Below are 26,565 nucleotides of genomic sequence, written 5' to 3'. Positions count from 1 at the left end.
GCCTATAACTGTTTCCTTACTAGCCTAAAGGGCAGGGATTACTCACAACTGTGAATTCCCAGTATCTACCACAACACCTTGTTTGCAGTAGGTACTTAATAAATGGTGACTGACAGAATGAAAAAGGTCCAAATTCCTCTGGCTGGCTTTCAAGGCATTGCATAATCTGGCTCCAATTTATCTACCCAGCTTTATTTTCTTCCTCTAAATCCATTCCTATTTTCCTATTCTCCTCACTTTCTATCATGTGTCATGCTCATTTTGGCTTTTGCTCAAGTTACTCCCTCAACTTGGACTGCCTTCCATCTACAGAGAGACAACCTGTCCTTGAAACCTCAGATCAAATTATCCTTTCTCCATGAAGTCATACTCAATTCTTCCAGCCCCTCAACTGAGCATTCCCTTCAGATAACTCTTGAAGAGTGAATACTGCACATTTTACCAGTTACTCTCTATGAGGTAGTTTTCCCTCCCCAATTTCAGTCTAAGTTCTATGATGGCCAGGACCACCTTCAGCTTCTTTTGCACGCTGTTCTCTCAAAACACATCGCAACATAACAGATGCACAGGAGATGCTAAAAGATCTGACTGCTTGTAGGTTGCACAGTACAAGGCAGAAAGCACTAAACTGGGTTTTGGTCCAAGCTCCACCGCTAATTAGTTAGATGACATTAATAAACATGTCACTCAACCTTCTGGTCATTAATTCCTCATTTGGAAGATGAGACTTTACAACTTTTTTAATGCCAGCTAAGATTTTCCCTCTTACCCAAAGGAAACATTAAATTTTTTTCTCTAAAAATCAAGAGAAATTCTGAGACCTTCAGGAATTCACTTAACTTTAAGGAACTTCAGTGTAACCATCTGTAAAACAAAGATAAACAGCCCATCACCTCAAAGTCCTGTGTAAAGGTCAAATGAGACAATACAGATAAAAATGCACAGATCATTTAAAAATCCTGATAAAAACATAAGGTATTATTGTACTATTTAGGGGCAAAAAATGCAAGCAAGTAGCATCTTCTGTTGTTCAGCTGGTTAGAACAGTGTGCTAACCTGGCCAAGGAGAGTGATTAGATCATTGAAAAGTCAGCTCAGAACAGCAGAACACTGTTCCAAAGCCACAGGCTGTACCACATCCTTATGTACAAAAACACACATTCGATCACAACGTAAAGTAACCTTTATCCCAGAAGGACTACACAGCAGGGAATGTATCAGTTGAAGTTACTGAGTTATCTGTTGAGATCTAAATTAAAGTCTCATTATGATTACTAAAAATGTTCTTTTGAGTTTTCATAACTATTCTGTATGAAAATCAATAAGCTGCTCATATTCTAATAATAATCTGGAGGGCATATTTTAGCATGAAGGGGACTCTGTAAGAAATAATCTGGCTACAAAGACAAAGCTTCTCATGTAAATATGTCTAACCATTCAAGTGATACAAAAAAAAGGCTAATTAAACAAAAAGACAAACACAGAAACACAAATTTCCTGACAATTTCGTTGTTACTTAAGCAACAGATGAATGAATATACATGCAAAGTCTCAAAGAAAATGTAAAATGTTTTTCCTAGGAGACTCTCAACTTGGCCAACATACAAAGAAAGTGGCAGTGTAGCAAACCAAACAAGCTTCTTTACTTTAGCAGCCTAATAATGTCAGTGTTTGTTGTATGTACCCTAACACACAGAACTGTGACATATATGACACTCAAAATCTCAAACCATTCTAGATACAAAAATTATTTTCAATTCTGAAGTTGAATGTCATGCCAGCCCACTTTCTCTATACACTTAACCATTTTCTTTTCAGATTTGGTAACAATTCTTTAAGAATCATATTTAGGCAACAAAAGATGACAATATTCAATGAGAACTGCTTCAAAACTAAGTCATCTTTTCTCAAATATCAAACCTTAAGATGAACACTTTATACTGTCTTCCCTAACTTCCCCTGGAACACTCTTCCATGTGTAGTCTAATTCATGTTCATTTAGTCAATTGCCCACCCAGTCCGAAAAATATAAAGTCTAGAAGCTTTATAGATAAACCCTATTTCTAACACACAGAAGTAAAATGTAGCCTTGGATTTTAACAACTTAACCTGACTATTCTGAGGGTGTCTTTGTTAACTCACTGCTTAGCTTCAATACCTGGTCCTACCTTTCTCAATCCAACTTTATTGCTGTTTACTATATTTTTAGTCCCTAAAAAAGCTCAGGGTGCATACACTGTCAAATGAGTAACAACCTATTGAAGGAGATATTATTATCATCCTGGTTTTACATGAGGAAACTAAGGCTTTTAGCAAGGTTGAATAATTTGCCAGGGGGTTACAAACCACTAGCCAGAAATAAACCCATGTCTGTCAGACCACAAAGTGCTCATTTGTACTCCATCCTCACTGCGCAGAAAAACCTCTTAATGTCTCTCACTTGTATGTTTTTATTGGCGGCAGCTTTCTCTTCTTAGGGGAAGGCTCAATTTGAGCTTTAACTTCTCCATCAACCTTCTCCTGGGCATCCTCAACCTCTGATCCCCACTATGGTCTTCTACAGCTCCCATCTGCCTTTGCACTGTGCCCTCTCCTGAGTTCTATGATAACAGCACTTTTAGTGCTTTGCTGTACTTACTTCTTACCTCTCTCTTATCTCAACTCCAAACTTCTTGAGGGCAGGAATCAGGTATGGCACAGGGTAGAGTTGAATAAATGTTCAATACGTGAATAAGTAATCTCTACAAACCCATGAGATAAAAAGGAACCTTTCAGCTCTGTTCCCTAACCATAGACAATCAGAGATTACTGTTTTCCTTTGCTTGGGGGTGGCAAGGGCATGCCTGAAATTCCCTGCCCACACCATAAAAGAGCATCTCTGTGCCATGTTAAGGCACTTTTTCAGGTTTCAAGGCCTCTAATGGACAATGCAGTTCTAGAACTTTAAGGGCTTAAGCATAAAATCTAAAAGTGGCCTACCAGGATGTGACACCAGCTCTTGATTTTAAATAATGTTTGAGTGGTTTAATTCACTGTTTTCAGTGAGTTTTGCACATTCTAAGTAATTTATTTTTATATCACTTTGTGTTTTGAAAGTGCGAGTTCATACTTCTCCATGCATATAAGGACAAAAACTACTTGTCTTTTACAAAATGGAGGAAAAAAAGTAGAAGGTTTGTGCTAGGTAAAAAGGCACTCAATAAATATGTTATTATGTTGCCATTTGTAAATCCTCCTAAAAGCACAGGTGTCCTATTTTAGAGTAATCAATACTGAGAAGTATTTTATTAGATGACTTTCATTTAATTGGCATAAATACCAAGTTCAAATTATATGTTAAACAAAAACTGGGTTTTTAAAAAAATATTGGGTAAAGAGGTGAAATGCCTGTCCATCACCACTGAGTACTATATAAATAGCATTATATTCAATATTCTAATAACCAAATTTAGGCCAATTTCAAGGTACACATTAAAGGTATCAATTTTTTTATACATACACCACCCAAACCACGATCTATATTTTTACTCCTTTCATTAACACTAATTTCTGAGCAGTGTCTAGCCTCACCTATTAGATATAAATAAGATTTATAAATAGGATATTATAAAGGTGGGTCACTGGAATTCCACAATTGGAGCACATTAAATCATTTACTTGCAAACTAAAATTCTTCCAAATATTTACAAGCAGATTTGGAAAAATCTTTAAATCACTTTGCCAAGCTGGACTTCTGGCCTCTCAGTTTGATGACTGGTCCCTTCCTACTCCCCAGTCCCCACCCCTTCCCTTCTGGTCTTCCTCTGCCAGGAACACTCTTCTGACTCATCTCTATGTCCATTACTTCCTTGGGGACCTGGCTCAAGATTTAGCTCCTTGAAAAAAATCCTCCCTGACTAATCCCAATTTCCACTATTTTCTAACTTTACATTCCCTTGGCACTTATATATAGTTTGTGCTACATAATCAACAACATGTAAATTGTTTGGAATTTTCCTATCATTTCCCCAAGTAGGGACCAAATAGTCACACATCATCTTTTACATTCTCTTCCACATACCCAGCAATAAATGCTTCTTGACTGACTGAATCACCAGTGAAAGAAAGCTGAGCTCTCAAAAATTTCTGAAGTAAGCAATTTGCCTTTTCAGGTCACATATACAATACTCTATCACCTCCTAACATGCATGAATCCTTCAAGGAGAGGACATCTAGTTTTGTTTTAGTTCCATAAAGTCATCATAAAAGATCCAGGTTACAGATCACATACACACTTAAAAGTCAATAATAATCCTGGCTATTCAAACATTTCTCCAGATTTAACATTTCAGGCTTCTAAAAAACTTAAAGCCTTTAAGCACCACACCTGTGAATGCTAGAAAGCTGGCACCAGTCTCCTGCAAAAGGGGCAAAACTCTAGTTGGCAATGAATGTTCAAACACGGGAACCCCTACTGGTAAGGCTCATTAGCCTCACAAACTTGCTGTTTCAGCTTTCTGGCTTCAACGAAGTGCTATGATCTCCTTTGGTTATTGTTGAGAGCCAATGATGGGTTAAATTCCCATAAATTAAGCAGCGTTTCGGTGGCTTGCCCAAGCATACCGCTGGCATCCGTGTGGACAAATTTTTTTTTTTTTTAACAGACTCGCCCTCCCCAGGGAGCCAGAGGTGAGTAAGGAAAGCGCCAACCCGGCACTACTCAGGAGCAAACAGAGACCTCCAGAACTCCAGCCGGTCCGTCCCCGTCTAGTTCTTAGTGTCAGCTTATTCTGCAGAGGCGGGGCTTCAAGCGCGGCAGCTTCTTACTAAATCTCAACCGAGTCTTCCTTAGGCACTGCAAGCCACACCTCGGCGGCTGCCCAACTTTTCCTGCAAGAAGCATCCGTTTTTCCATACTCACAGCCCCAGCAAAGGGGTCTGGGGAGATCCCGGCCACCGCAGGGGGAAGACGAGGACTCGCAGGGGGAGGGAACGGTCGCGCCGCGAAGGGGGCAGGGTGACACAGACAAAGTGAGCGCCGGCCGGCCCCGCGCCGCCCGCCGCCCGCCGGCCCCGCTCACCCTCCAGCAGCACCTCCTTGCCCGCGCGCTTCAGCGCCTGCACGGCCTGGTCGTGGGTGGCCTGGCGCAGGTCGGTGCCGTTCACCGACAGGATGGCGTCGCCCAGCCGCAGCGCCCGACTCTGGTCGGCCGCCAGTCCCGGGAAGATCTTGGAGATGAGGATCGGCATCCGGTTCTCGCGACCGCCCTTGATGCTGATGCCCAGGCCGCCCGCCTCCTGCTTCACCACCCGCACCCGGCGCACGGGTGGCGACGCGCCCGCCTCGCTGGCTGGGCCCCGCGGCGGCGCGGGCGGACTCGGGGGGCCCAGGCCCCGGTTCGGGCTCCCAGGCAGCGAGTCGCCGGCGCCGCCGCCGTTCGGGAGGCCGTTGAAGGCGGCCGCAGTCGGCCCCAGGGCGGGCTCAGGCTCAGCCGCCGCGGCGTCGCCCGTCAGGCTCAGGCTCTCCCCGCTCAGCTCGGCCACCACCCGGACCCAGCGCTCCCTCAGGAGTAGCTCCACCAGCCCCGCTTTGGTGGCCCGCGTCCACACCGCCATGGCCGGCCCCGCTCCCGCCGTCGCAGTCGCCGCAGCTACCCTCATTCCAGTCAGGCTGCCTCGGCGCTTCCCCCTTCCCGCCCGAGGGGCGGGCCCGGCCCCTCCCCCCGCGGCGATTCATTATTCATGAGGGACCACGCCCACCTTCCGGAGGGGCGGACAGAGGCCAGCGGAGCCGCTTCCGGGAGGTTCAGGGGTTGCGCGTAGTCCAGTCCCCTGCAGTTTACCGGACGTGGGGAGTGAGGCTCCATCCCACGTTCTCCTTCCGTTCGTCTTTGACGGCCCTCCCCAAACTCCTGTCCTCTACTGTGCAACAGGAGCTACCTGGGCACAGAAGGCAAGATCAACTACCAAAAGCATTTTGCAAGCCTGCAAGACTGGATTGTAAGTTCCCTCTTGCATTGATTGGTTCATTCCGTATTCCGACCTGAGCGCTCGGCCCTGGGCTCCTTTTGAGGCCCGAAGATGAGCTGAATAAAATGTACCACTGCTAAGGGCTGGCGGTCTAGTGGGAGAGGAAGACGGAGAAACAATCAACCTGGTGTGATACTATGTGGTTAAGTGACATGTATAAAACTCCCTGAGAACAGAGAAGAAACAGTTATTTGGGCCTGGGGTCAGCTTTACTGAGGTGACAATGGAAGGTGAATAGGTGGAGCTGAGGAAATTGCACAAGCAAAGGTCCAGAGACATAAATCCAAGCATCTGTCACTCTGCAATTCGAGGTGATCACATCTTCTCCAGGGCTGTAGCCACAATAGGTAGGCCACAAAATATATTTGCAGAATGATAGTCACTTAGGAAGGTGCCAGAATTCCAATGTGAACAGAGCATAGGGTCGGTGGAGGTGGCAGGATACAAGTGTGAAAAGCCTTGGACTTGGGTTTGTACATCTCATCCTGGAAGCCGTCCAAGACTTTTTGTTGGGGCAAGTGTAGATGGGCATTCCCCCCCACCCCCAACAAATTTTAGGCACACTGCAGAGCCTGCAGTGACTTTTATCCAAAGACATGGATAATGCACTGGTGATCCAATCTACCCACTTCTTCCAGCTTCACGGGCTGGAAGAGCTGAGGAAACTGAGGAGTAGAGAGCTAAAAACTCTGGCCCAAAGTCCAGAGAGAAAGCAGAGAAACGCAGGTCTCCTTGGTTCCAGTGCTTTTTTAAAACATATTTCAGACCTAAAAAATGAGGGTCCAGAAATCATAATGCTGAGAGAGAGAGATCTCAGGAAAAACAGGGGGTCAAGGTGCCCTCTAACGTTCCTTCAGCAGTAAAACTGAAATCTCCATGTTTTCATCTGGGGGGTAAGGGTGCTGAAAACAGAGGAAATATGCACCAATTCCTGTAAAAGGTGCTGTTTCCTGCTTGCTCATGAAGTACATGTTGAAGCTCGTAAGCTATGTCCAATGCACATTCATGTGTGGGCAGAAACTTCCAAAAAGCCTCCTATACTAGGAATTAAAAAAATAAAAATAGAGACTGGAAAGCACCCAGAATCCAAATGTAGAGAACTCAAAAAGAAAAGAAGAAAGTATCTTACCAAAAAAATCATTACAGCAGAATCCTCTTTGCAATTAGTGGAGCAGGATTTTCCAAGCTGCAAATGTCAGCAGAAGTTCAACTCTCCACCCGCTCCTCAATCAATTGTAGTGAGGCCAGCTTACTGTTCCGGCAGGTCCTGATGTGCCCAAGTGCACCTGCAGTCACAGACATCTCTGGCTTTGCTCCAGCTGAGGCCTGAGCCCCCAGAGGGTTCGGTTCTGTTAAATTTCTGCTTATTAGAGAGCACTTGGCAGCTGACTCCCTACAGTCTGAGTACTATTTTGAACACTTGTACATCTGGTATCACCCAGAGGTTTGGCACTTGAGGATACCTTTATCAGCAAAGGGGAAGTGCTGGAAATTCTTCTGTAAAGTATCGAGACATTTGGTGAACAGAGTTGGAGGAAGTCAATAGATTTTTCAACTCAATAGTGAAATTATGTAACAAAATATTCAATCCTGGGAAGAAGGAAGGTAATGGAGATCGATAGGTGGGTTATTTGGGAGTTTTTATTTTTAAAAAAAACCTCAAAAATATATCCATTAAAAATTCCTGAACTATTGTGCTATCTTACAAAGTCCCCCATCAGAAACTAAATTTTCAACTTCTCTTTCCCCACTACTTTCAGATCTGCCAAACTTATCCAGTCAGTGTACCCCAGTGATGCCTGTCACCCCTTTTGGCCTGAGTCTGTCCTAGCCAACACCTTCTGCCCCTCCCAACCACTTTCCCATCTAGCAAGTTCTCATCCTACATCTACCCAATTTGTTGGGATTTTTCCTTTGAACAATTTTATTCTATGCCTGGCTGGTTTGCCCAAGTAGATTATAAAGTACAGGAGAGCAGCGACCACCCACAGACTTCTTTTTATTCACCAGTATTCCAAAAAGATTGCCTTGAAAGAGAAGGAACTCATTAAACACATGATTGAAGTTCAGAGGCTCCTGCACTGTATCCTATGAAATAATCCCTACTAAAGTTATGGGTTCCCAGCCTAGCAAAAATTACTATCTAGGAAATCTCAAGTAGTCAATGTAAATCTACTTACTGTGGATAATGAAATCTGAAATAAAGAGTACACATTTCCACGGTTTCTTAGGAATGGGGAGAGGGCCTTAGATTAATTCTTTGAACGGGCATATCATTTTACCTACCTCTAAAAAAGGAAATGGTTGAGATAATTCCTGGTAACCTTTTATTTCTGTCACTTATCAGTACGTGTTCTCCTCTGCTTAGGCTGTTACTTTACTACTTCTCCGAACAAGAAAGGGATCACTGATGCTTCAAAATGAGGGGTTGGATTAGCTCTCTCAGGTCCGTAATTTCCTACAGTCCTATGACTCATGCTCTGATTCTATGCTTTTTCAAAGCCCAATAATCTTTTTTTTTCTTATCCCTCTTAATAGATATATAATATAGCATGGCAATTAAGAGCAAAAGGTTCAAATAGAAGTTTGGCCACTTATGACAATGGTCAAGGGACTAGGGTCATGGGCCTGTTTCTTCTTCAGAGGAACTTCCACCTCCAAGGGTGGCTGTTAGGGTTGACGAGGATGACATATGCAAAGCACTTAGCAGCACTGTGCTTGCCATAAAAAATACCTGCTGCTATTATTATTACCTGTTGACCTTCAATAGCAGCAACAATAAAATCTTTGGTACAAACTCTCAAGCTCAGTCTGTACTTTACCTAGGAATGAGTCTGCCAGAATACCATTTGAGTCCAGGATAAAGGGCAAATGGCCAAATTCATTTCAGTGACAAACAGATCTTGTATAAAGCTACACTTTGGCTGAAAGGGGTATGTGTTGCCAAGAGTCAGTCAAAGGAAAGTATTAGTAGATCTGGGGCTCCTTCCAAGGTTGGGGTGTGGTGTAATTTCATAAGGAAGGAGGGCCCCAGGCAAAACTGCAGCCCTTAGCAAGCCTGAAGGTCACTATCACAAAGGAGGCCTGATGCCAGAGGAACAAAAGCAAAAGCTGCTCAATTACTATTGAAGAAGCCAAAGGGAGAAATAAGCCTTGTAAGATAACCAATCCAATATCCAGCTTTGAAAAATTGTCCACACATAACTCTTCCCCAGTTAGAAGACAGTGAGATAGGTCGATTGTCCTTTTCAATGGGCAGCACTCCTTTCCCTTCCAGGAGAAATATCCTAAGATGTATTTTTCTCTCCAGCACAAACACAAAGTTAAAGAGGGAAAGGTGCATACATCCTTCAGCTGATGCAAGCACATTTTGACATTCACCCTGCCAAGATAAATCACTATCCGAAACCCACAAAAATGGATTAACTATCTCATGCGTTATGACTACGAAAACCCACATCTGCTAACCACATTCCTAACAAGAAACAGGTGGTGACAGTTTTGTACATCTGCAACTTTCTTTTTAGGAAAATATTAGCAAGGACATACTAAGCAGGTTAGTTTCACTGAATCCACTTAGTTATGGAAAATCACCAATGTTTTTTATTGACAGTCATGGAAATTACATAATTTGCCATGAAATTCAAATAAGGTCCCAGGATAATATCCCTTCCCCCAATACCAGTTCTAACAGAATTTCCAGTTCCTCACTAAGACTTGCAATCTTATAATTGGCTTCAACTCTCATTTTCCATATACCATTGAACACTAAATCACATTTATTAATGTACATGGTATTCCTAGGCCGTCCTATAGCTTTAACTCCCTCCTGAGTCAACTGATGCAATAACCAATTGGACTTGGGCATCAGCTGCATGCTTGTGGAAAAGCCTCAAATTCACACAAGTGCTAAATTCAGCATTCAAACCTGGGGGCTCACAAAGCCCCTACACCACCCTTCCATAGACTCTTTTATGGGCTGACTTGTGTCCCCTAAAAATTTATAGGCTGAAGTCCTAACCCACAGTACCTCAGAATGTGACTATATATTTGAAGATAATGGTCTTTAAATAAGTAATTAAGTTAAAATGAGGTCTTCAGGGTGGGCCCTGGTCCAGTATGACTGTTGTCCTTATAAGAAGAGGAGATTAGGACAAAGAAACACACATAAGGAAGACCAAGTAAAGACAACAAAACATGGCCATCTACAAGCCAAGGAGAGAGGCCTCAGTAGAAGTCAACACTGCTAATACCCGAACCTCAGACTTATAGCCTCCAGAGTTGAGAAAATAAATTTCTGTTGTTTAAGCCACCCAGTCTGTGATACCGTTACTGCAGGCTTAACGCAATAATAGACCCCATGTCAAGAACCTACACCATGGACCATTTTTCTGCCTTCCTAACTTCCAGTCTCTTCTGTCCCTTAACACAAATGGGCATTTTTACTGAAATATTCCTTTGAATCTGAGTAGTTCACAACTGTTTTCCAATGAGTGGAAATTCTTAACTACAGACCTCAGAGCCCACTCCTACCTGGTCTTATTTCTCACTACATGTTGGCTTAAGGGCCCTTTATCCAAGTCTGCTTATCTTTGCCCTACACTTTCTAAACTGCTTAGCTTTCTTCTGGGGAACTGTTCTACTCTTATATTTTCTAGGAATCTCACATGGTTCTTAATTACTACCAACTAGGGAAGCTGTCACCCTCACGTGGTGAGCTTTCCCACCTGAGACATGCGTGCTCTCTAGTATGGTAGGGCTCTGACTGCCCTGTCAGCCTTATTTTCCTCCATTTCCAATATATGCAGTGCTTCAACCACATGGAACTGCTGGCAGCCCTTTGGACAGGCCATGCGCTCACATGCTTCAGGCCTTTGCATTGAGAAGGCTCCATGAACGCCTCCTTTCTTTTCCCTTCCACCTCGCTAACTGCCACCCAATTTCGAATTAGTAGCTCAAGGACCATCTCCTACTTTCAACCTTATCTCCTAACCTTACTGGTTAGGTGTTCCTTCTCTATCCTCATCTCTAATGTAGCATCACTAATCAACTTGTTTCTCTCCCCTACTAGGCTATGAAGTTCTTGAGGGTTGAAATCATCTTTCCTCTGTTGTTGGTACATAGCATATAGTAGGCACTCAATAAATGTGAAGTATTAAGTTCTGTAACTTCCTAAAGACAAAAGCTAAACCTTAGTATGTAGACCCATGCTGTCCAATTCAAAAGCCACTAGCCATTTGTGGCTATTTAAATAAAATAAAAAACTCAGTTCCTTTTTTGCAATAGCCACATTTCAAGTGCTCAACAGCGACATGTAACTGCCCTATTGTGCAGCACATTTACTGAACATTCCCACCATCACAGACAGATTACTGGACAATGCTGACTTATGTCTTGAAAAACCTTGAAATGAGGAAGAAAAAGACAACACATTAAGGGAAAAAGGAGAGGTTATGAATATGTAATTACACAATTAGCCAAACAGCCAAAACACAAAAAAAGTGTGCAATCTCATTAGTAAACAGGCAAATGTAAAAATAAAATGAGACATTATTTTTCACCAATGAGACAGACTAAAACTAAAGTCTATCACCACTTTGGCAAGGTGTAAGGAAAAGAATCCTTTCAAATTCTGCACTTCTGATGAAAATAGTGCCACCTCAAAGGGAACTCAAAGTGAAAGAAAATGGGCAGAGTATGAGTTACCGATTCCATTCCCAGGAATTAACCCTAGAGAAACACCCACACGTGAGCACAAGCAGAAATTGCAGTAGGTTGCTCATTATAACACTGTCTGATTTACACACAAGATGCCCACGGAACTCAGCAGCTAAATCAAGTGCTCACCTAGAGCAGCAAACACCTAAACACCTTCCCTGCAACCTGCGAAATGGAAAATCTTTTATGTATCATGCCTGCTGATCATATTTACAGATGACTGGGTTCTTACAACCAAGAGACAGTGGGAGAGTGATTCTAAGAATGCCACCTTGGCCTCTAACAAACATTGTGCAACCATGGGAAAAATCACCTCTTCTCTTCTTGCTATTTCCATGTGGATATAAATAAAATAATTGCAACTTTAAAATGTGTGTTTTCATGCAGTTGTTCTTCCAATTTTCAATATTCTCCAATTAGTTTAAAATAACAAACTTTACTTTTTTGCTAAGAAAAATAAAAATAAAAATGGGGTTAAGAAGGCACATGGTTTCTTTCACAAACCTCTGCTTCCTCCCCCGGCCAGAACCAGAACCACTCTATCATATAGAGGGCTCAGAATAAAGTTCTATTTGAAAAAAATTTTGATGCTTTAAGAAAAAACTTAAAAAAACCCAAACTAGATGGTTACTTTCTTCCAATATTCTAAGATTTTAGTTTCTCTCAATCTAATTTGCTCTAATCTCCATGGTAAAGGATGCATTATCCATTCAGAGATCAGAGTACTAACTATAATATGAGAAAATGAATATTTAAAGCATTTGAATCGGGTTAGCAAAAAAGACCTTTCCTAAGTTGATCTTAGATCAGCATTTTTCTGTAGAACCCAGCCATGAGCGATAGTCTGCAAAATGCCCAAAACAGAAACGTAATGTGTCTAAGTTACACAAGTTACCAAAGTAAAATTACCCTGAAACATATGCACTCAAGTGTTCCTCTTATTTAACACTGCTTTGCCTTCCCTTCCCCCAGTTGCTCTAACTTGTCCCAATCAGTTTCTGCTTCATTAGTATTCAAAGTTCTCTACTTAGGAAGAACTTCAAGACCCGAAGCTCTTACTTCCCATACCATTTATGGAAATCCAAATCACTGGCTGGAAATGTTGCAAAGGAATGCTTCCTCTACTTTCAAAAGTTTTATGTCTTCTCTCAGGTCTGTGAGCCCTGTCAGAATTACACCCTCCATAATCCATGAGCTTTCAGAATATGCTTAAGGTTATTAAATCAAATCTTTACTAGACTCCAGTTAATAAAAAAAGATTCTCTGAATTTATACTCTAGTCAGTGAAAAGCAAATGAGTTAATATTTAAGGCATCCTGGCCTCCATCTGGTCATATTCAATGTAGATCAGGGACTTGAACTTTGGTTTCCACACCAGAAGACCTGTAACATTTCTTAGGAAGGGCAGGACCTTCTAGTCTCCCGGAAGGGTGTGAGAGTCTTTTCTAATACAGGCTGGGAGAATATGCCTAAGGAAATTTATTCAAGGACGAGGAAATAAGAGTTATTTTATAGAGGGTCTAAAAAGTTGCAGCTATTTGTTTAAATTACTCCTATCACTGTAAAAACCTCAACAGGGAAGGTACAGAAGTGGCATCCACTATAAACCTTGTTTTATCTGTTCCCTCTTAGCAAACATGAAATAGGCTGTCCTTTCTGTTACAAAATTACTAGGCTCCTTACCTCTCTCATTACCTTTCTGTTTGTCCTCCTCCCACTCATCTACTTAAATTTTTATTTGATTTTCCCTTTCCAGACTGGAGGGTAGGGCTCATCTTGGCCAAAACGGTTTTGACCAGCTCTCCACTTATGATGTCATCAGAACCCACATACCTCTCTGCCTATGGCACAGCCCTCCATCCCCAAAACAAACAAAGCCACACATACTGGGTTTCCACAGGCATGCAACAAAATACAACCACTGAGATGGGAAAGAAACCTATCTGGCTCAGTTCAGGTTAACTACAGTTCTTCACTTTCTAAGTTAAAATATTACATTAAAACTCGTCAGCTGATAACAACACTGTCAATGCAGGTAGAAGTGGGCACAAAAGGTGGAACATATAGCAGGTTTTCTTGTCCCCACCTCCACTCCTATGCCTTGATAAAATCCCTGCCCAGTGTTTCCTTAACCTTTGAAACTGACATATGTGACAGATGGAAAGATGGTTAATGGGATTGCTATCACAAAGCCTGATTTTTTCCTTTTAAATAAAACGAATACCAAATGCCAAAGGCATCTATTTTTCAGACGGAAAGTGCGGTTAAAATTCTTCCTGAAACAGAAGGCTGATTCCACTACTGGTAGTTAGGCCGTCGGAGCGTGCAGGTAGTTCTCCTGTCCCCTCGGGCACTGCTGGGCAGGTGCCCCACCGTCGCATGGGCTACAGACTGGCGGGCAGTGAAGGTCATCAGCCCTCTGAAGCCTTAGCTATGTGTTAGACAACAGAGGGTAACTGTCATCTTTTTCCTGAGATGTGCTCTGAAGAATAAACAGGATCCTGAAAAATTTGGATGAAATTATAGCTGGCTGAAACATTACCCCAACGACACACCTTGTTCCCACTCCATTCATGAAGGGGAATTACAGCCCCTTATTTTGGAAGATAACATTCACAGTGACTAGTCCTAAAGAATAACTTTGTTTTATTATCATGATTTGTGAAAACAAACAGCGAGGACACAGACAGTGCCCTGTTTTAGGTCCCAAATTTCTTCTTTTTGATAGGTGGTGGGAGCTGAGCGATGATGTCAGCCAGGGGCCGTTCTACTGCCACCAGTGTTCTCTCATCCAAGAGATCCATGAAGAGCAGAGGCTGTAGAGAGATGACAGTAATTCCACCAGGAGGCAGGCTCCAGGGCGGGTCCTGAACAGACTGCCTAGAGCTAAAAGGTTAGCACGGTCAAGGCTGGAGGGCCCTACACCTCTGCTAGTCCTTCCCGCCCTAGTACTCACATGGTTTGAAAGCTTGAAATTTTTTAACTGAGTTCACACATAAAAGATTTCAGCAAGATTTTTCATGTTTCTCTGTACAGAACATCTGATTCTCTAATTTCTTAGGAATCAGTGTTAATGGATGGGTTTAAAGCCTGAATTCTTGACAAACGGCAAGTTAAAAATGCATCAAGAAGCTAATCACATTTGAATATTAAAAAAAAAAAAAAATTCTCACAGACCCCTGAGAAAATATTCCAGGACACCCAAGGAAGTCCCATCTGAGAAGCATGAATATGGAACATCTGAGTTGGCACAAACAGCTGTAGTATAAGCTTGATGGATGCTTGTATGAAATAAAAAGCCTAGCTCAAAAAAGAAAGTCATAATAAATGCAATGACTTCCATTTGCTTGAAATTTTTCTTACAGAACATTCTCCAAATTTAAAAGCAAACAAAGGTCCCACCTGAGCTCCAACATCATTTCTCACTACTTATATATTTCATTTTGGGTAAGTATGACATGCCTGCCTCTAACACACTAAGGCAAGAACAAAGAAACAGACATTAAGGGACAGACTTGCCCAGAAAAGGCACTTGTCTCCCCAAACCAGGTTCTCTGCATATAAAACGAAGGTGTTCTTATCTTCCTATTGTGGTGCTTATTATATTTTGATAATATCACAAGGAATAAACCATCCAGAATATAATGCAAGATATTTTACCTTATATATCTTAGAAATTTTAAAGGCATGGGCTGTGCGCCTCCTGATAACATCTGATTCATTTGTGGGAGGAAGTGGATTGTAGAGTAAGGTTTTGTCATTTGGAAGAGGCTAAAAAGACAAAGATATACTGTTTAAATCATTATTTGTACTGGGTTTCTACAAAACAAAGCACTACAGTGATCCTTCAGGCAAACACCATCTCCAACCAACACATTACACATTTACTACCTTCTTGACTCTCCTTGCTTCAGGAAGGAAGCCACAGCTCCTCTTCCAGCAGTACTGTAGGGGTGGGGTATGAGGCAAAGAACTTGGCACTCTATGGCAGCAAGATCAAAGGGCCCCGCTGGGGCTTCCGGCCAGTCTTGTCAGTAAAAGTTTGTGAGACAGGAACAAACTGGCATGTGTAGGAGCTCAGCCCATGCCAGCTCTGTGTTCCAGACTCTCCTCCCCACCAGATCACGGACTGGTCAAGTGACCCTAAGTTCTCCCCAGGCAAACCCATGCAATGCAAACTACGCCCCCCCCCCCCCACTTATGTCATTGACACCTCAAGAGATGGCCTCTGGCCAAGCAAGTGATATTTCACCGCTGACTTCCTTGGGAAATAGCTCTGCCCAGCATGAGAAAGTGATGGATTTAATACCAACGCTTGAGAAAAAAAATACAGGCCAATCTGGGCTGTGTTACAAAGGCAGGCTAGTTGCAGGGAAGGGGGGAAAAGCGGGATGGCTTCCTGCATCACTCAACCTGCAGAAGGCACCTGTCAGCCAGCTCTGCTTCCCACACGCAGAGGACCCAGCACCCATGAGAGGGGCTCCAGTGACACATGACCACGCATACCTCCTTTAGAGCCATCTGCTGCTTTCTCAAGTTCCTCCCACCCCCACCTTCACAGATAAACCAAACACTGGTGGTTGTAATCTAAGCCCAAAGTGCATCACATGGCTGGCCACAGTTCACAATGCTCTTAGGAAAGAAAGCATTTGCCCAGAAAAGACATGTAAAATTTGGGGTGAATCAAAACAGTTGCTGGCAGAGACTGGAATCTAGAACTGAAACATATGCTCACATCCCACCTAAATCACAGCCATGAAGAATGTAATTTTCCTAACTGGCCTTTTGTCAAGACATTTAAGAGCAACTCCTCAAGCCCACAGATAGTGTTTCGGTTTATTCAGCCAAACGGCACAAGTGGTCAAAACCTCAACCTCTATCTCCTTTAATAAAATCAAGTTATTCAGTCACTCTGGGGTCCAAAGGTGGACGTGACTCAACCAAATCAATGGCATTCCCCGTTGAGGGTCACCTTCTGAATACTGACCTAAACACTTTCCTCCTTAAGTTTATGTGCTTATAGGAAAAGTAGAGAAATGGTAAAATCAGCAAAAACCAGCACACACAGCCTGCCCCTTCCCTGGGAGCCACCTGAGCTGAGAATAAAATGAGAAAATCTGCACAACAAAAGCTCCTCTCCTCCAAAGAATATACTGGGGACTTTTACTCTGATTCTCCTTCCTTTAACTTAACCATTCTTGTTGCTTTTAGAACTTGAAGATTCCTAAGTAAAGAATCAGTGAGAGCACAGGTGGGAGTGGTGAAGAACTCACCAGCGACTTGTCGATGATGCAGAACATGTAGGCATCATGGAGAAGGATGTGCATTGGTCTCTTAGGGTGAAAACTGATGTGTGTGATGGGAGTATCCCTTTGGAGCCAAAGGTGATGAAACCCCTGCTTCTGGATGGTCCGGCACCACTCTGTATACTGCTTGTCTGGGATGCTGTACTCAAATACCTGAGGAAGGATATGACACAGAGGAAATGGAGGCTGGTACCGAGAAAGACAAGAGGGTACCCCTACATTCCTAACCAGAAAATATCTATATAAGTCTTGAACTATATCATACTAAGCATTATGTTTTCTATTTTTTTTAATTAAAAAAATTTAAGGTAAATCACCAAACAATTCAAACTGCATAGAAAGATTTACAGTGAAAACTCACCCTGCAATCCTGACATCTCTTTTCCCCAAGACAAAGCAGCTTATCTTATTTACATCTTTTCAGAGATATTTATGCATACAATATACACTGTTCTGTATGTTGCTTTTTTCTTTTAGCCTATCAGGAGATTGACCCATATCAGTATATATGTAGATCACTCGTGCTCCTTTGTAAGAGCACATAATAATCCATTGACTTCTTGGATGTACCATGAAATTTATTTATCTTGTCTGCTGAATGCACATTTGGGTTATTTGCAATCTTTGGCTACTACAAATAAAGCTGCAATGATTATCTCTGTATCAATGTCTTTTTGCACAACTGAAAGCATTATGTTTGTAGGAAGAATCTTTAGAATCACAACTTATGAATCAAAGATTACATTGATTTAAAATTTTTTTTAGATATTGCCCAAAATGTCCTCTAAAGGGATCATACTAATTTACGCAATGTATCAAGTGCTGTTTCCCTATACCCTCACGGCACTGTGTATTAGCAACTCTATTCAATCTTCGCTAATCTAAAAGGTACAAAACAATTTCCCACCAGTTTTAGTGACTGAAGCACTTAAGGGACCAACTGCCAATAACAGGCATCAGGTGGACATTACCATTATGTGTGACAAAGACGACAAGGACATGGCTTCACCGATCAAAAGTCAAGGACCCAAATCCACAAAGCTGAGAGATTTCATGTTTTGGATAGTATGTGAATACGTGTGTATGTGTGAGTGTAAAAACCATTGAGCAAAGTAACAAGCATCATTTGCCTAGCAGTCTGCTAGTGTGCTTCTCAGCTCCTATTTACTCTTTCCAACAGCTCAGTGAGGAAGGTATCATCACGCCCATTTTACAGATGAGGATATGTTAAGTACTGATAATTTCATAATGTGTTCTGTGGCTCAGGTATTTAAAGATCTTCTCCCTCGGAAGAAAATAAATAAGTAAAGAGCATCGCCTTACAGCTTGTTATGGAAAAAAAGCAGTAGACTAAGCACCAGGTCTGGTTGACATTAGGTACCCGATCTCACTAAGGCCTGATTTCCTCATCGGCAACAGTAAAGGTGAATTATACGGTCCTTTAGTCACTTTCAACTCTCAAAAGTTATTCCATTCCATATCCAGTTTGACACCTGAGTGATGTCTAAAAACAGTAAAGCAAGTATTTCAAAATTCCTCTTCCTTCTTGTCCCTCTAGAATCTCAGGGCTTCCCATTCCACTGTGCCCCTTGAGACCAATGAATGTTACTGGCCTATGAGGCACCCAGGCTACTCAGGGAAGCTTTGCTTCCCACAGGGGAAAACCACCTTCACATTATCTCAGCTTCTAAGCTATGACATGGCAGGAAGGAACTAGAAAGCATGGGAATCTCTTACCTGCTGGTCAGAATGAGCGATAACAAGGTTGTTGGTACTGGGGGCGATGGCCAGAGCAGTCACAGGGAAGTTGTAAGCAGGCACTGTACAGTGAAGCTGGGAATGAGGGACAGACACAAAGGACAACTTAAGATGATGCCTTCCCTCAGAAAAGACTGATGGTCTAGGTCAGTTGTTTTTAAATAGTGTTCCTTGGGCCTCAAAGGGTTCTTTCTATGGAAGTTCCCACAGATAAATGTCAGGCATCTCCCCAAACAATAAACTATTTTCATTTTCAGAAATGCCTGTTCATCTGCTTATAAAACTATGAAGTAAAGCTTTCCCCATTGTCTCTACAACTGTATGAAGTGCTCATAAACATGTCATTGAACAGGGAATTTATAGCTCTACACCGGATTTAAAAGAAATTAATGTCTAAGCATGGATATTTATGCACAACTGCAAGGCATGTGCACCACTGAACAGGAAGATTTTTAAATGCCAGGCAAGGCTCAAAAAGCAGGACAGGCTCTTGCCACGGTGTAATAAAGATTAAGTCATGCAGGTAACAGGCAAACCCAGTGAGCATGGAAGTGAGGTATTATTCTATAAACTAAGTGCTTATTGCAAGTTTTGGTAGTTCTTATCTAACTTCTATGATGAAATGAGGACTTGTAAGAGATCATCAGTGACTTAATGTGTGAATGACAAAAAAAAATCATTATTGATTAATGAAAAATGTTTTCCTGCTACTCCTTTGTCAAATTTCTGGTTTGGTTTTATTTAAAAATACTTTGAGATTACAAGGCGAACTATTAAAGGAAATTGTTACTATGTGCAACTATCCATCTGGGTAAATCAGAATATTCCTCTCCAAAAATACAGAAGTATTTTTCATCACCCATAAATCCTCCATTTCTAGTTTTTATGCTGAGTGGTTTCATTATTCCCAGGGACTGACTTTAATGTTACAGACTATATAGTTCTTGGGTCCCAGACAAGGGAAATAAGAAAAATTCTCAGTTAAAGAAAGAAGTCCAAAATGTTCCAGTCATACCCAACTGTCTTGAGTCTTTTAACTGCAGGGCTAACTTCCTCCTGTTTGCTGCTACTAAACGCTATGCTCACCTTTAAATGTTTTATGTTGTACACGTGGACTCCAGCACTGGTACCTGATGCAGCTAGCCAATTCCCATCTGGACTGACTGCCAAAAGACACATGAACTCCACCGTCCCTGTGAGACCAAAACAACAGTAAGTCTCTGAAGCCGGTGTCCATAGCCAGCTCTTCCCTGAAGATGACGGCAAAGGCCAACAAGGCCCTGTTTTAAATTACTGATTGGATAATAGACTGATGGTTTTGCAAGTTAGTTCTAGATATGAATGGGTGTACTCTTTTCATGTAATTAGCCATCCGGCCTTCCTGTGAAGAGCAGCCAGAGAGATAAACTGGGTAGCACCACTTGCTCAGACCTGAGTGAGACACTGCCCAGTGCGGGAATGGAGAACCCGGGCAGTAGCTGCCACAGACATCTGTATGGTAATTGCTTCACACTCTTTGCCTACCCAGTGGTTTTTAATCAAAGTTAAGGACAAACAGCAAATTCAATGGGCTTGAAGCGTATCTTTAATTTACTGGATGCCTGCTATATATTTACCCTAAGGGAGCATGGGCACCTATGAGCCATCTTTTTAAACCAATCTGGCAACATGCAGGCTCATGTGGAATAAAATTAAGACAGTGATGCTATATGCTAGAATATGTGCTGCATATAACACACCCAAATGTTGAACAGGCTTTAAACAAAGATGTAAACTGGATGCTAAAGGACAGGCGAGGTGGTTAGAAACAGGATGGAGAAAAGCACGTGCTAAGTGATAAGGACTGGCATACACAGGTTTGAGGGCTGTGAAGAAACCAGACTGAGTGTAAGAGGAAGTGAGGTGAGAAAGGAGAAGAAAAAGTTATATACATCAGGTACAGCCCATTTTTAAGGGATGCTAATTGCAAGATGAAGAGTTTAAATTTTATAATAAAAACATATACAGGTACTGAACACATATTGTCAGTTTATCTGACTCCTAATTTGCAGGTTTCTTTTTCTGTATGCTTCTGGAGCAACCTATAAAGAGTGAGATTTTCAGCTAAAAGAGTTGATTTTCTAGGCTGATGGAGTCTAAATGACAGCGAGGCACTATACTCCAGGGCAAAGGAGAAGGCAGAAGTGCTGGCTACAAAGTCCTCAATAATGAACTCAGCAGGAGTTAGCTCCAGTTACTCACATGCACTCATATTCTCCAAGAATATGGAAAGAAAGTCATGGACATTATATGACAGGTAATATAACTGTATTTGTAAGTTCATCTTTATAAAAACAACCAAAAAAAAAATAACATGTCCACAAAATACCAACATACAAACACATACTGGAATATACAAAACTATTAATGGCAGTTATTCCTGGATGTCAGGATTACAGATAATTTTAACTTTCCTCTTGCTCAGCTAACAAAACTCTCTAAGAAGGGTGATGAAACCTTCTGGCCCCAAATAAGGAATCAACCCCAGTGAGAAAAGAGTAGGTGTGAGCAACAATCAGATCTCATTAAGCATTTCCACTTACCAGGTATCTCCTCCTACTTTAAACCGCAAACATGTAAGGGTGTATTTGTAGGGTGGAGAAGAGCATTAGGGAACCCCCCCACCCCCAGAATGAATGTTGTTTCAAAGGAAAAAAAATACACACCAGAGACTAACAACTCTCTCCCCTGGCCTGTTACCAATTTCTCACCTGACTGAGGCTGAAAAGTATGCAGGTATTTGAAGCTTCCTTCTAACAGCCGAATGATATGTACAGATCCTTGATTTGAGGCCACAAAGAGCTTTGCTGAATTTTCAGAAAACAAAATTTGAAGGGCAGAGTGAAGGAACGCTGGCATTTTGGAAACCTTAGGGTAAAACAGCAGTAAAAACCTTTAAGAGAGAGAATTGAGACCTAGAGCCCATCAAAAAGAGTCACAGCCGGGCTTAAGTTACATTACTGGTTCCGGTCTCTAAGGAAGCCAACTGACCAAGGGCATGGAACACTGACGTGCCTATTGTAACCTAGACGTTCCCCATTTCATCTCTTCTAAAGCCTAAACTTCACTGGCACTTTTTGACATTTCCCTACTCCTCCCAAAACATAATCAATTCTAAATGGATATGAACAACCGTTTGCAACAGCTGTCTCCAAATAATTTTTCATTGAGCAAAGATTCACATCCAGTACATTCCCACTTCTCACAAAAAATACACACTTATGAAGTTTCTTCTCTCTGTGTTATCACTTACCCTCTGGAGGCTTATGGTGTCATGTTCATAATTCAGCCGATAGAGAAAAAACCGAGAAGCTGTAGAATAGGCTATCCAACCTCCACATGGGGAGATACAGCTGCAAATAATGTTCTCAGGACCCTGGTAATGTTTAAGAATCAGGATGAATGTTCAAGTAAAACTTCATAAAACAAGGATCACTGTGACATGAATTCTCAAGATACTGCCACTCTGGACATTCCCTTAAATACCTACACACAATCCTGACACTCATATGCTATGTGTCACTGATTTTTTCAGAAGTAGAGCATCTAAATGGTATACTGTGAATTTATCTCAGCCTTTGGTGTGCTTCATACATAGCATCATACCAATCCCTAACTTTAAAAACCTCAGCAGGTATCTGACTTGATTGTTTATAGTTCATGATGCGTGATCAAAACCGAAAGTTTCTGTGATATGACTGCCCTTGCACTGTTCACCATGTAAGAACTTATTCACTATGTAAGAACTTGTTCACCATGTATGAACTTGTTTGCTATGCTTCAGGAGATTGGAGACTGTTGAGAGTTAGGCTTGGGGTTGATTAATGATTGTGCATTGAGTCCCCTATACAGAATTTTATTGTTGTTAACAACCATTTGATCAATAAATATGAGAGATGCCCTCTCAAAAAAAAAAAAAAACACCTCAGCAGGGAGTCATTTTAATGCTGGGAATGCTTTGGAGGCCAGGTGACTTGGAGAACATGATTTTCCATTTTGTCTATGGTTACAACCTCTTTAAACACCTCTAAGAAACAGCAAGCAAATATTTTGCAGAACAAAGGAATGGTTTAATGTAACATTTATATAATTCAAAAAACTTGCAAAATATCTAAATGTACATATGTATGCATGTAGATATGAATACACATACTCTCACGCAGAAAAAGATCTGGAAGGATATACAGCTAATCAATTAACAATAGTACAGGGAGGGGCCTAGAATTAAAGAGACATACAAGGATATAGCCCATCAATAGTGTTTGAAATCTTAATAGTAAAACTGTATTCACAAATAATTGTGTAATTAAAATAAAGATTTTTAAAAAGGAAAACGCAAAGCAGGTTTACATAACATACTCCTATTACTACAAAAAGAAAGGGTATATACACTTGTACACATGAGTGGAATTTTTTCTGGAAGGATATTCAAGAAACTATTGGCAGTGATTATCGCTGGAGATTAGGATCAGGGATTTAGTGTAAGGAGGAGGTTTATTTTTTGTTATACACTCTTTTGCACCACTTGAATTTTCAAAAAATATACCAGTTCTTTTCATAGTACCACCAAAGGATGAGGAACAATTTCCTGTATTCATTAGTCTAATAAATTCTGAATGCCCAACTTAAAAATCACAGGAAACCTGCTTCTGTTGACATAGTATGTCACTCATTTTACATTTACACACATGTAATTTTAGATTTTAGTTTATGATGTCAACTAAGTAACCCTCAAAATTCAGAGAGAGAAAGATGTTCTGGATTTCAGAGCCAGAATATAGTTTAAATTAAAACTACCTTACCTTTGTCTTGAGGTGGAGTAAGTGATCTGCATCTTTAGAGAGTGGAAGAGTATCCCCATTCTTTCCTAGAACAAGAAATTTCCCCGAGAGCTTTCTTCTCAAGAAAAGCTATTTGTACATATTTTTTTCTTTAAAAAGTCATTCCTGAGAATGGAATCTCTACCAGTGGGAAATTAGAAAAAAGTCTGACTTAGTAAGCCCACAGTTCTCTGGGGGTTTACGAAGAGGAAAGCAGTGAGTACGTTCTTAGTTTCTGTTTGGGGGCCTGGCCTGAATGTGGCCTGTGGCCCATCACTAATGCAGAGCCCCGCAGCACATGCAGGTGGGCAGTAGTGGAGTTTTGCCTGGCCTGGGAGTCAGCTTCATTTGCTCATTTTGGAACCTACGGCAAAAACCTCTAATCCACTACAGAACAGGATCCAAACATTTCCTGAACAAATCATACAAAAGGCCAGCAGACTGTCACCCCAGTTAAGACCCATGTGACCTTTTTCACATAGGGCTGTCACTACCCAACGTTAAATTGTGTCATTTTCCAACAGCTATTTTGATTCCTGTCAAACCAGGGCAAACCACTATTCCACAGCTGTCCCCTGCAGTATACCGTCACTGGACACCGTACAGAATCACAAGCTTTTTAACAGATGATCCAGTATCCTGCTAATGATTCCCACACTTTGAAGATCTCCTTTGCTCTATCTAGTGAGTGGGAAAACCATAAACTCCAGTGGACACAGAAACATCTACTTCTGTTTCTCCATAAACAAAATGTCAGCTGCAATTCTAATTTCTGTTCTCTAATTTTAATTTCTCTCTCCAATTTTCTTATTGGAAAAAAAATTCTCTCATCTTACCTGTTGCCACTGTAGATCCCAGTCGCCAAAGTTCCAAGTGATGAGCAAACTGGAAGAGGAGAAGCTGCCTCTTCCTTGAGCAGGAAATGAGGCATCGCTGTATCCAAGAATTGAAAAGTGATAAAGAAGCCAGGGTCATCTATTGCCTCAGAACCAGATACAGCAGCCAACATCTTAGCACATACTTTTACCACGGAAACCCATTTACTTGATAAGTATTTCCTAAGTACTACCACATGCCAGGCACTAAACTAGGATCTAAGAACACAGTGGTAAATAAAAACATAGTTACTACTGTTAAGCATATAGTGTGAAGGGTGAACATAGAATTAAGTAAGCAATTACATTAAGTGTGCTAAGAATCTGAAGATGGTTAAGTACAGTATTTAATGAAAAATGTAGAAAGGATATCTAATGTAGCCTCATGGGGGCAAAGACAGGAGCTCAGATGAGGTTCACTAGGAAAGACTAGTTAGGCAAAGAATGCAGGGCAAGATGTCCCAGGCAGAGGGATGGCATGTGAAATAGCTCAAAGGCAAGAGCATTAGAGAGAAAATGAGGAGTCTTTCAGAAGTGCAAGATGGTGGGAGGCTGGGGGGGAGGTGGGGTGCTGCTGATGTTTGAGTAGACAGGGGAGAGAAACTACAGGACCAGGGGAGATCAAGACAGGCTGCCTCGGCCATGCTAAGGAATTATGGGTTTATGCATGTTGGTCCCTCCATGAAGGCATGAAGAACCAACAAAAGGCTTTTCAGTTTTAAGCATGTAGTGATAAACAAAGCTGCTTTTTGAACAGAATCGCTGGAATGACACAAATGTAAATAAAAGATCATTAACAAGCTACTGTAAAGGAATCCAGATGAGAAAAGATATTGATCCAAACTGGGGAAATGGCAGCATAGACAAAGGAAAATGCATAGATTCAAGAGCTAATGAGGAGGTAGGCTCACTAAGGTCTGGGTTGAATGCAATGTGGAAGCAGGTAGCAGGAAGAAGGGTTTCTAGGTTGGGAAGATGTCCATTTACTTAGACAGCAACACTGGAAGCCTTGATTTTCCTGCTTCCACCCAAAATAATAAATAACCCAGCCTTAAAAACAAACAAAATCCCCATAATCCACAACTATCTGGAAAAGGGAATGACTTCCCCAGAAACTGAACTGGGAGTGCTGCTGTAAATCTCTTGGCCCTTGTAAATGTCTTTGCAAGAGGCTTGCCTCAAAGACATAGAATGAAGGTATTAACTACAGAAGTCCTCCGGATTTGCCTAAGAAGTGTGAACTGTGCTCAATGTTGTGGGGCTGGGGGGTGGGGAGATGAGGGACGGTGGAGATTAGGGGGTGATACTTACATGGGGAAAAGTGATTTTCCGGAGAGCAGCGTCATAATTCTTTACCTCCACCTTCTCCATGAGAGGACGGATGACTAGGTGGGTGTCAGTGCCTGGTGTGGGAGGGGGAGGGGAGAAGGCAACAGAGTTAGAAGAAGTCCTGCATTAAAATGACCAGAGTGAGGCAGAGCAAAGCTGTGGCCTGGGAGAGAGGAACCCACCTCCAGATATCAGTGCCGTCGGGCTGTGCGCCACAGCTCGCACATCGTGGGTGTGATGCTGGAAGGGCTTTGTCCGCACCCACTGCTTCTCACTGCTGCTGGAAGTCACAGAGACCAGCTGAAAATGGAATACTGTCCCCTCGGCTGTGCCCACCACGAAACTGTCTTCTTGCTGAGAAATTAAATCATTAGGAAGGTACATTTGAGCAAAACAAGACCCAGTTTAAAAAACATTCCCTGAGGTTTTCTATCTGGGAAGCTTAGGGGAAAACCAGAATTGGAAGGCAGGTTCCAGGAGTAAACTCCTGTAGCACCTTTTCCTCCAGAAGTTGACAGTTCCAGCAAGAGCAAGCTCACAGGGAGACCAACCCTACCCCAATGACAGAATCAACAATGTGTACCTCCAACGGTTACCGGGCTTTAGTACATATAAATTACACCTCATCACAGTAGCAACAAGAAAGATAAAACACCTAGGAATAAATTTAACAAGAAACGTGCCAGACCTCTATAAGGAAGTCTTTCTACA

At 41.9% G+C, this 26,565-nt stretch overlaps 2 protein-coding genes across 2 annotated transcripts in view; both read right to left on the bottom strand.

The window, feature by feature from the left end:
* SNTB2 (syntrophin beta 2) overlaps window positions 1–5,690 on the bottom strand; it is an 89,996-nt gene extending 84,306 nt beyond the window's left edge. Inside the window, exon 1 of the mRNA XM_036897736.2 lies at window positions 5,061–5,690. Within this exon, the coding sequence (XP_036753631.2) occupies window positions 5,061–5,640 (580 nt within the window). The 5' untranslated portion in view covers window positions 5,641–5,690. The remainder of the gene's footprint in view (window positions 1–5,060) is intronic.
* Window positions 5,691–14,356: 8,666 nt separating this feature from the next.
* UTP4 (UTP4 small subunit processome component) overlaps window positions 14,357–26,565 on the bottom strand; it is a 52,939-nt gene continuing 40,730 nt past the window's right edge. The window contains exons 7-17 of the mRNA XM_036897637.2: window positions 26,037–26,208; window positions 25,837–25,928; window positions 24,487–24,583; window positions 23,633–23,697; window positions 22,084–22,206; window positions 21,542–21,698; window positions 19,878–19,984; window positions 18,771–18,866; window positions 17,001–17,186; window positions 15,388–15,498; window positions 14,357–14,543 (exon numbers count right to left, since the gene is read on the bottom strand). Coding sequence (XP_036753532.1) covers window positions 14,427–14,543; window positions 15,388–15,498; window positions 17,001–17,186; window positions 18,771–18,866; window positions 19,878–19,984; window positions 21,542–21,698; window positions 22,084–22,206; window positions 23,633–23,697; window positions 24,487–24,583; window positions 25,837–25,928; window positions 26,037–26,208 — 1,323 coding nt within the window. The 3' untranslated portion in view covers window positions 14,357–14,426. The remainder of the gene's footprint in view (window positions 14,544–15,387; window positions 15,499–17,000; window positions 17,187–18,770; window positions 18,867–19,877; window positions 19,985–21,541; window positions 21,699–22,083; window positions 22,207–23,632; window positions 23,698–24,486; window positions 24,584–25,836; window positions 25,929–26,036; window positions 26,209–26,565) is intronic.

The sequence above is a fragment of the Manis pentadactyla genome, chromosome 15 (assembly GCF_030020395.1).
Source record: "Manis pentadactyla isolate mManPen7 chromosome 15, mManPen7.hap1, whole genome shotgun sequence".
Classification (NCBI taxonomy): Eukaryota; Metazoa; Chordata; class Mammalia; order Pholidota; family Manidae; genus Manis; species Manis pentadactyla.
Note: the sequence above shows the minus strand (reverse complement) of the source record. Positions and strands in the feature narration are given on the sequence as shown.